The sequence below is a fragment of the Tamandua tetradactyla genome, chromosome 8, assembly GCF_023851605.1.
Source record: "Tamandua tetradactyla isolate mTamTet1 chromosome 8, mTamTet1.pri, whole genome shotgun sequence".
NCBI classification, from domain to species: domain Eukaryota; kingdom Metazoa; phylum Chordata; class Mammalia; order Pilosa; family Myrmecophagidae; genus Tamandua; species Tamandua tetradactyla.
The window spans coordinates 22136472-22147682 of NC_135334.1; the positions used below are offsets into that span (position 1 = coordinate 22136472).

Sequence of the window (11211 nt, forward strand, 5' to 3'; positions counted from 1 at the left end):
CCGGAACTCTCTATTCATCTTTTGATGGAAACTTTGATTGCTTCCCTCTTTTGGCTCTTATGAATAATGCTCCTGTGAATATTGGCGCACAAGCATGTTTTATTATATTTTTCTTTTTTTTTTTTTGACATTGTTACATCATGACCCAGTCTCAAACAAAATGGAATTGGGTGCCAGGGAGGGGCTGCCATGAAATAGCAAGTCAAATGTGAAATGTCAGTTGAATGGATGGGATAGAGAATCATGTTTTATCATATTTTTTAGTTTTGTGTTTTCAAGGTGGGATATTTTTATCTGGTCACTCTATATTTTCTCTTTGGTATTGTTTATTTGAAATTGTAGTTGTTCAGATTATTAGTGACATAACTGCCAATTCCAGGGGGCACTTTTTTGTCTTTACCCTAGTTCATTAAGACTCTTCTCTTGACTTGTATGATATACTTATTTTTGGTTCAGCCAGCCCTGCCTGGCCTTGTCCTTCTCTGTGTACCTCATTATCTTCTCTTTTGCTTTCTTCTTCAATATTAATTGTTAGTTACGATTTGATACCTAGTCCTCTGTTTATTTTAAGCATTATTCCTGGGCATTTTCATCTAGTATATACTATATGCTGTTGACTTTAAATCTGCAACTATAGCCTAAACTTCTCTCATGAACTCCAGACACACTTCAAGCTGCCGCCTGAACAGCTTCACCTGAATGTCTCTTGGCATTCTAAAAGTAATATGGTCTCTATCCCACCCATTCTGCATCACCTCCTTTATTCTCAGTTTTGGGTGGTAATATATTCTTTTTCTCATTCTCCCAAGCCAGAAACATGGGATTTATCCTCAACTTTAATATTCAAGCCCTCACCAAATTCTGTCAAGTCTTTCCTTTATTTTGTATTAGTTCCGTCCAGACTTCATCACTGTTGAAGTTTATTTTAAATGCAATTTTATTAAGATATATTAGCACACACCATACAAACCATCCAAAGTGTACAGTCAGCGGTTCCCAGTATATCACATAGGTATGTTAGCATGCTTTTTCTTTCTTTTTTGTGTAAATAATGTATATACAAAAAAGCAATACATTTCAAAGTACATAGCAACAATTAGTTGTAGAACAGATTTCAGAGTTTGGTATGGGTTACAATTCCACAATTTTAGGTTTTTACTTTTAGCTGCTCTAAGATACTGGAGACTAAAAGAAATATCAGTATAATGATTCAACAATCATACTTGTTTGTTAAACCCTACCTTCTCTGAAGAATTCCACCATCACCTTTGATCTTTCTCCCACTCTTTAGGGGTGATTGGGCTATGCCCATTCTAAGTTTTTCATGTTGGAAGAGGCTTTCAGTAAATATCGGGTGGGAGATGGATCTAGCTGATGTTCTTGAGAGGCTGGCCCTTCTAGGTTTCAAGACTTATCTTGTCTAGGAACCCATCTGGCGGTTGTAGGTTTTGGAAAGTTACCCTAGTGCATGGAATCTTTATAGAATCTTATATATTACTGTAGGTGTTCTTTAGGATTGGCTGGAATCGTTTTGGTTGTGGTTTGGCAAGTTATAAGTAGCAATGTCTTAACTGAAGTTTGCATAAGAGTGACCTTCAGAGTAGCCTCTCAACTCTATTTGAACTCTCTCAGCCACTGATACATTAGTTGTTACACTTCTTTTCCCCCTTTTGGTCAGGATGACATTGTTGCTCCCACAGTACCAGGGCTAGACTCATCCCTGGGAGTCATCTCCCATGTTGCCAGGGAGACATTCACCTCTGGATGTCATGTCCCACATGGCAGGGGGAGGCAATGATTTCACTTGCAGAGTTGGGCTTAGAGAGAGTGAGGCTACATCTGAACAGCAAAAGAGGTCCTCTGAAAGTAACTCTTAGGCATTCCTATAGGTAGGTTAAACTTCTCCACTGCATACAGAAGCAAAGCATGCTTTTTAACTCCAGTAATAATGATAAACCAGGAGAGTTCTTCTCTTCAGCTTATTAGAAACAGCAGGTGTGTCCCTGTTATATCCCTCCCATATTTCTCTCTGCTTTCTCACCCCTTCCTTAACCAGGTCCCACGCCCAGATGGAAAGCCTGATAACCTTGGCCTTTTGGTACTGGACGAGCCTTCTACAAAGCAGTCGGACCCTACAGTACTCTCACTTTGGTTAACAGAGAACTCCAAGCAGCACAACATCACAGTAAGATGCTAGTCTATTACAGGTCCCCACTAGAGAGGGCTGAGAGCAGAGGCCTCACTGGCATTTCTACAGCTGACTTACTGTCCATTAAAAGGAATGGCTATGGTTTCAATCCAGCCCTATTTTTTTTTGTAGACCTTTATTGAGATGTAATTTACATATCATGAATTACATGGTAATTATGTAATTACCACCCTTTTAAAGTATATAATTCATTGTTTTTTAGTATAGTCACAGAGTCATGCAATCTCATATCCACTATCTACTTTAAGAACATTTTCATCACTCTGAAAAGAAGCCCTGTAACTATCAGTAGTCACTCCCATTTCCCCTTCTCCTAGCCCCTGGTAACCATGTTAGGCCTTTTATGGCTGAATAATATTCTGTTTTATGGGTCTAACACATTTTGTTTATATTCATTCACTAGTTCTTTCCACTTTTCTTAATGGAGCTGTAAATATTTATATACAAGGTTTATGTGGACATTTTTATTTCTCTTGGATTTATCTGTAGAAATGGACTTACTGGGTCATATGGTAATTCTGTATTGGGCTTTTTAAGGAAATGCCCAACTGTTGTCCAAAGTGGCTGCACTATTTTACAATCCCACCAGCGATGAATAAGTGATTCAGTTTCTCCACATCCTTGCCAACACTTGTTATTCCCTATCTTTTTTTATTATAGCCATCCTAATGGGTGTGATTTGGTACCTCACTGAGGTCAGTCCAGCGCTGTTGACCTTCCCGCTTTCTCATGGCTCTAGCAGACTTTATCAGGGTTTCCTAAAACTTTGTTTGGCTGCTGTCTGGTGTTCTTTTCATCACCTACCTTGTTTGTAAAGTAGCAGCAGAGATAATTAGCCTCTCTGAAAACAAGAGAGCTACTTCAGTGCCGTCAACCAGGCTTCCCTGTTATTTTTCTAGCAACATATGAAAGTAAAGAGCCTAGAAGATGCAGAAAAGAATCCCAAAGCCATTGACACATGGATTGAGAGCATCTCTGAGTTACACCGATCTAAGCCGCCTGCGACTGTGCATTATACCAGGTAAGAGAAACCATGTTCTTTACCACAGTGACCCTCCAGTGAGCCAGCAATCCTGAGAATAGACCTCAACAAATAGGCTGGGGACGTATTTGATCAACTTGAGGTCTTATGGCTCCTGGTAGCTACTGGTTGAATTGCAGACCTCATGATTGTGATTTATGTGATATTCTCCCTTAAGTCATTTCCTTGAACCCTCAGGCCCTGGGTAAGGATGGTTTCCCCCATTCTAGGTTCTTCCAGTATCCTAATATATCAGATTGAGAACCTCTCTATCTTAGAATATCCTGATGCAGAGGTTGCTGATATCAGTCTATGTTTCTTGTTCATGCTTTCTTTGGTACTTTTAGGCCCATGCCTGATATTGACACACTAATGCAAGAATGGTCCCCGGATTTTGAAGAGCTGTTGTCCAAGGTAAGTGGAAGGTAGCAGGGGCTAAGAAAGTATGGAAAGTATGGTCCTGTGTCCCCTCTATTCCTTTATTATTATTATTATCTTTTTCATTGACATATACAGTCAGGAAAGCACACCTGTTATAAGTGTGTAGCTTGATCAGTTTTTACCAACCTAACACATTTGTATAACCAGTGCATTAGATCAAGAAGAACATTGTTATCACCCTGGAGTTACCTCATACTCCCATCACCCATGGTAACTAGTATCTTGAATCCTAACAGCATTTGTTGATTTTGCCTGCTTTTTAAAAAATCTGTTTAAATCTAGTCATACAAAATGTTATCTTTTGCCATCTTATTTCTTTTGCTCAACATTATGGGAGAGTCATCTATATTGGTTTGTGTAGTGGTTGCTCATTTGTTCTCATAGCTGCATTGTATCCCTTTGTTTGAATATAAGATAATTTATTCATCTGTTCTGTGATAGAATTTAGATAGTGTCTGGTTTTGTATTGCTGCAAAGAGTGCTGCTGTGAATATTCCAATGCATGTCTTTTGGTGAATATTTGTACATCCTGTATTATTATTTTAGACTCCACCTTCTCCATAGAAGGTTTTTATAACTTCTGTGTCCCCAGTCATAATTAGCCCCAATTTTTTTTTTAGCAAATATTTAAGTCATTTATTGCCTTTAACTTACAGCATTTCAATATACACACTGCTTGAAAATACACAGATTTTCCAAACACTGGAAAAAAGGTTTTCAGTGTGAGGACAGCTGGTGGTTGTCTTGTGACCATGAAACAAAATGTCAAAAATTCTGAGTTCTCAAGTGCTAAGTAGTCATAAATTTTGTTCTCTTCAGGTTTTCAACAATTAAATTCTAAAAGATAATATACATATTACTGCAGGTAAAGCCGTCATTGGAAATTTTAAACTAATTGCATATTTTAGGCTACTCTTCATGAAGAGAAAATACCCGATATTTGTAAGGTAGCAGACTGTTGGTTTAGATATTCTCAGCTATTTTTATAAAAATAGTCTGGTCAGTAAAAATAGCATACAGCATATTTTTCTTTAGCAAGACTATCTGTGATGATGGGATCTGTGACTCAGCAGTAGGAGGTGGTAATGCTGTCCCTTCAGAAAGCATGTTCTTTATTTTCCATTGTTATGCAGATGCCTTTTTAGACATTTCGTGTTTGATAAGCCGTCCTCCCTGGATGAGCTGGGCGACTTCATTTGTTGCATGGCATGCAAACAGGAGCCAGTTTTGAGGCTGTACCTTGTAGGCAAATCTCATGAATGTCAAAGAATAACAACAGAGGGCAAACGTCATCCGGCCACTGATAATCTCGGGGGACTTTTTCATGTCATTGATGGCAGCGATGGGAAGGCCCCAGTTGGCTACTGGTCCCCAAAAGTGCGTACTCATGAGGTAGTCGCGGAACTCCTTGCTCCGCACATAGTCCGCCGCCTTCCGCACCAGGGCGCCCGCCATACCGCCGCCGCCGGAGAGCCCAGTGACAACCCGCCGACCCGGCGGGTGGCGCACTCCCCCGCCTAGCCCAAATTTTGAAAAATACCCAGGAATAAATTTAATAAGAACTTGGTAAAACTTTTTTTGAAAACAAATAACAAAACTTTAATGGAGGACATAAGATTTGAATGAAAGGAGCTGAATATATTCTTGGATAGAAGGATTCAATTTTATAAAGCTGTCAGTCTTCCCCAATTTACTGTCTAAATGTAATACCATTTCAATCAGAATTTAATTTTTTAAATTATAATTAATAATAAAGTTTGAGAGAATTTTAAGACTAATGAAAATTTGAGGAAAAAGGATGGAGGATTTGTCCTATCAAATGTCAGACACACATTATAAAGCTATAGTAATAAAATGTTAAGGTACAGGCCTAGGAATAGACAAATAGAGCAGTGGAACATACTAATCCAGAAATAAACTCATGTATATATGGGGATTTGGTGTGGTTTTTTAAAAATATTTTTATTATTAAATCTTAACATACAAACATTCCGTACATAGTGTACAATAAATGGCTCACAGTATCATCGCATAGGTATATATTCATCATCATGATCATTTTTCAGAACATTTGCATCATTCCAGAAAAAAAATAGAAGGAAAAACTCATACATCCCGTACCCCTTGCCCCTCTCTCTCATTGACCACTAGTATTTCCATCTACTTAATTTATTTTAACTTTTGTTCTCCTTATTATTTACTTTTTATCCATATTTTTTACTCATCTGTCCATAGCATAGATAAAAGGAGCATTAGACACAAGATTTTCACAATCACGCAATCACATTGAAAAGCTGTATCATTGTACAATCATCTTCAAGAAACAAGGCTACTGGAAGGAACACAGCCCCACAGTTTCAGGTACTTCCCTCTAGCCACTCCAATACACTATAAACTAAAAAGGTATATCTATATAATGCATAAGAATAAGCTCCAGGATAACTTCTCGACTCTGTTGAGAAGGATAGTATTTTTTTTTTAAGTTTTTTAATTAATTTAAATTAAAAAAAAAATATGACAATACAAACGTTCTTAACATATGATCATTCTGTTCTACATATGTAATCAGTAATTCACAATATCATCACTTAATTGCATATTCATCATCATAATCATTTCTTAGAACATTTGCATAATTCAGAAAAAGAAAAAGACAACAGAAAAAATTCATACATACCATACACTTACCCTCCTTTTTTTTAAAATTTATTTATTTTTTATTTATGATACATACAAACACATTCTTATCATATGATCATACCGTTCTTGTTATATAATCAGTAACTCACACTATCATCACATAGTTGTATATTCATCTTCATGATCATTTCTTAGAACATCTGCATCAATTCAGAAAAAGCAATAAAAAGAAGACAGAAAAAAATTCATACATACCATACCCTTTACCCCTCCCCTTCACCGATCACCAGCATTTCAATTTATTAAATTTATTTTAACATTTGTTCACCCTATTATTTATTTATTTTTTATCCATATGTTTTACTTGTTTGTCAATAAGGTAGACAAAAGGAGCATCAGACAAAGCTTTCACAACCACACAGTCACACTGCGACAGCCATATCATCATACAATTATCTTCAAGAAACATGGCCACTGGAGCACAGCTCCACATTTTCAGGCAGCTCGAGAGGGGTAGTATTTTAAATGATTGGAGATATAATGAGGTTGTGATGAGACCATTGGCAATCCATTTGAAAAAATTTAAATTAAGTCTCTACCCCAACCATATACATAAATGCATTCTAAGTGAATTAAAAGTTAGTATAAAAATAAAGCTGTACAAGTACTAAAAGAAAATATAGGAGAAATAATTAATACTGCTAGGATGGTTAGATGTTTCTAGCATAATAAGAAATGTAAAAGCCATAAAGGGGGAGATATGACAGAGTCATTATAATAAAAAAGTTTTGAGTACCTATAGATATAATAAATAAAAAGACAGTGATAGACTGAGAAAAATTGTTTGCTACATATATATAATATACAAAAGCTTACTATTCGTGTGAAGAACTCTTACAAATCAATAAGAAAAGAAAAATGAGCAAAAATGATTAACAGTTTTTTCCTGACCATCAAATAGAAAAATGGCTAGAAGAGCCCCTTTCCCATGCTTCTCACCCACTTTCCTTGCTTCTTCTCCATGATACTTACCTCCTAACATACTGTATACTTTGATTTTTGTTTCTCTCCCTACTAAAATGTAAGCTCCATGAAGCTACAGATTGTGTGTGCGTGTGCTTTTTGAGGGATTGATTGTAAAGAAAAAAATGTGGCAACGCTCTTTTTCTTCATAGCATTTTGAAGCTGTTGCTGAAGACAAAGTTCTGATTAGGAGATTGAATAGATTGACTGTAGTATATTAATTCAGTGAAATAGTCTAATATGGAATGTTATTTGGCCTTAGGAAGAATGAAGTACACCTATATACTCTGTTATGGAGAAGTGTCAATGACATGTTGTTAAGTTAAAAAAAAAAAGCAAATTGCAGAACTGTATACACTCAGTTTTTTGCACAAAGAAAAAAATCCTAAGCCAGTGGTTTTTAATCTTACACTATGGCTTATTTAGGTCTAGAGCCAGTCATCTAAGTATATCATGTCCATTTTCTCTGTTCCCACGGTGTCCTGGGTCCATTAGATGTTATTTTTTTCTTTTCTTTTAAAAATATTTTTATTGATAAATCTTCACACACATACATTCCATACATGCTGTATAATCAGTAGCTCACAATATCATCACATAGTTGTGTATTCATCACCATGATCATTTTTTAGAACATTTGTATCACTCCAAAAAAAGAAAAAGACTCATACATACCATATCCCTTACCCCTCCCTCTCATTGAGTATTTCCATCTACCCAATTTATTTTATGCTTTCTCCCCTCTATTATTTATTTATTCTTTATCCACATTTTTAAACTTATCTGTCCATCCCCTGAATAAAAGGAGCAACAGACACAAGGTTTTCACAATCCCACAGTCACATTGTAAAATTGTATCTTTATACAATCATCTTCAAGAAACAAGGCTTACTAGAATATAGCTCAACAGTTTCAGGTGCTTCCCTCCAGCCACTTCAATACGTCATAAACTAAAAAGGCATGTCTATATAATGCATAAGAATAACCTGCAGGATATATAACCTCTCAACTCTGTTTGAACTTTCTCAGCCACTGAGACTTTATTTTGTCTCATTTCTCTCTTCCCCATTTTGGTCAAGAAGGCTTTCTCAATCCCTTGATGCTGGGTCCTGGCTCATCCCGGGGTTTCTGTCTCTCGTTGCCAGGGAGGTTTACATCCCTCGGAGTCATGTTCCACATACTAGGGAGGGCAGTGAGTTCATTTGCAGATTAGGTTTAAAGAGGCCATATCTGAGCAACAGAAGAGGTTCTCTGGGGGTGACTCTTAGGCCTAATTTTAAGCAGGCTTAGCCTATCCTTTGCAGGAATAAGTTTCATAGGGGCAAACCCCAGGATCAAGGTCTCTGCCTATTGGTTTGGTTGTCCCCACTGCTTATGAGAATATCAGAAATTCTCCAAATGGGGAAGTTTAATATTTCCTCTTTTCTCCCCAGCCCCCAAGGGGACCTTGGAAATTACTTCTTTATTCTCTGCCCAGATTACTCTGGAATATATTGGAGCATCACACTAACCTGGAGAAACCCACAAAGCTCACACCCTATTCAAGATTCCATGTACTTATGGTGTTCAACTAAATGGACCATACAAGTTAAATTTGGAAATCCACTACCCAAAATATAAATTTCGTACCAAATAAACATCTCTCCCTTTGGTCTCACAGAGAAACTGAAGTTTTAAAATATGGACTACATCATCCTTCACCCTGTGTTCTGACATACCTTAATCCTATCCAGATCAGCTTCATTCATATCTCTACTTGAAGTCTGATCACTTCTTCCACTTTTTAAACAGTTGCTGTATGGGGTACTGCTGACTTTCATAGCTTCCGAGTTTTGAGTCTCAGATGTCACATAAATACCTGAAGTTTCTGGGAGTGACCAGGTTATAAACAAATAGTTCAATATCTCAGAATTTAGAAATCACTGTTAGAACTCCTGAATATATGTGACTGCAGTAAGAGCTTAGAATCTAGAACCCTTTACAATAGGCCCCAACCTAATTACTGATGCTCTTGACTTCATTTCACCAAATTTTTGTATCATAGTTAGTCCATATGATTGAGGCATGATAATATTTGTCTTTTTGTTCCTGAGATTTCATGCAACATAGTCCTTGAGGTTCATACACCTAGTATGAACTATGGCTGCTCAGTCGTCCATTGTATGTATATTCCACAGTTCTCCTTCCATTCCAACTTAGGCCACTTCCATCCATTGGGGATCAAGAACACTGCTGCTGAGAAATGGAAGTTTCAGCAAAGTGAGACAATAAAAGAAGGACGAAACAGAAAAAAAAAAAGAACACTGCTGCTACAAACACCAGTGTGCAAATGTCTTTTCATATCCCCACACTCAGTTCTTCTAGGTGTATACTGAGCAACGGGGGTGTAGGATCATATGGCATCTCCACCCCTCACCTTCTGTGGAACCACCACACTGCCCTCCAAGGGGCTGCACCTCTCAGTTTCCCTACCAGCATCATTACACATTTTAACACCAAGTAATTATAAGTACTTGGCCAACACCTGGGACCAGTTTCTTCTTCACAAATATATGCAGGAAGACTGCATGGCAGTGTATTTTAATTATAAAATCTTTGGGCCCTGATAGATCATCTACTATTTTGGTGGTTAATGAGTATGACCAGTTCCATCTTACTGGTCAAAAAACAAGCAAAAATGTCCTATGTTAGGAGCTCTTTTCCTTCATAGAGCAGTATTGAGAACCACTGAAACTTCTGCCTTTTGACATTGCTGCATGCCGTGTCCCTTTCAGGTGAGCCTGCCCACTGCAGAGATTGATTGCAGCCTGGCGGAGTACATTGATATGATCTGTGGTAAGCTCCCCCATTCCCCTCTCCCCCGATCTATGGATAAATACATCTCAGACTTTTGAAAAGGGTTGTTTGTTTTGGGAAGATAGCATCTTGGGTTATAGCCTTCACTTTAGGCCAGTTGTGCTGTTTGGTAGCATTTAGGGGTGGTGTTTGGGCTTATAATGCAACCTGCTATGTATATAACTCCTAAAGTCATAGAACTCATCCCATCAAGACTGATAGAATGAAATAGTTCAACAGACCCCACACAATTCATGTTTCTCATTCGGGGAGGGTATTGGCTACCTTAAACAGAAATGCCCTATAATTCCCAGATTTAGTTTGGTCCTGTTCATGAGGCTTCTTTTTCATTTCAGCCATCCTAGACATCCCTATTTACAAGAGTCGGATTCAGTCCCTCCACCTGCTCTTTTCCCTCTACTCTGAATTCAAGAACTCACAGGTAAGCCTACCACTGGGGATTGGCTTAAACCGTAGTGAGGATCACTTCATTCTACTGTCTTTGGAGCCTCATCTGATTGTGTCCGTGGAATTGGAGGCTGTCTGTGCCTAGAGTTACCATCACCCTTCTGAGAGCTCCATAATTAAGAAAGCAGCAAAGAAGGATGGGGTGGGGCTTTCAGAAGAAGAGGAGAGTAGAAGAGATGTTGGCCTAGATGAAGCTAGCTAAGGAGCAACAGAGAATACTCATTCTTACAGGACTTTTTTCCCAGCGATTTTTCTGCTAACAAGAATATTCATTGGTTTTGATGAGTATGGCCAGGATCCCCAAACTAAGACTTCCTCTGTAGAGATATCCACGGGACCTTTCTCCATGCTTTATTGAGTCTTAACATTTTTGCTGCCAAGTGGCCTAATGCAAGAAAGCAGGAAGGAAGTAAAACAGTTCATTTTTGAAGGAGGTGAGATAAATTTCTGACTGTTTTCAAAGAGAACCCCAAGCGATTGTTTTGGAAGACGAAATGGGAGAAAATTTGAGCTTAAAGAATTATAAAGAACTTTGTTAAAATATAGTAACTAGTATATTCCAAATGCTCAATAT

The 11211-nt window shown here is 37.7% G+C and overlaps 1 protein-coding gene and 1 pseudogene across 7 annotated transcripts in view; one reads left to right on the forward strand and one right to left on the reverse strand.

The window, feature by feature from the left end:
* Nucleotides 1–11211, forward strand: part of IFT46 (intraflagellar transport 46) — a 38308-nt gene that overhangs the window by 14554 nt on the left and 12543 nt on the right. For 6 of the 7 annotated variants that reach the window (XM_077112753.1, XM_077112754.1, XM_077112750.1 and 3 more), the window contains 5 exons: nucleotides 2057–2185; nucleotides 3109–3230; nucleotides 3578–3644; nucleotides 10109–10169; nucleotides 10526–10611. In XM_077112753.1, coding sequence (XP_076968868.1) covers nucleotides 2057–2185; nucleotides 3109–3230; nucleotides 3578–3644; nucleotides 10109–10169; nucleotides 10526–10611 — 465 coding nt within the window. Of the gene's footprint in view, nucleotides 1–2056; nucleotides 2186–3108; nucleotides 3231–3577; nucleotides 3645–10108; nucleotides 10170–10525; nucleotides 10612–10868; nucleotides 11206–11211 lie in introns of those variants that run through there. The other variant, XM_077112755.1, reaches the window with a different exon arrangement.
* On the reverse strand, nucleotides 4286–5182 carry LOC143644153 (mitochondrial pyruvate carrier 1 pseudogene; annotated as a pseudogene).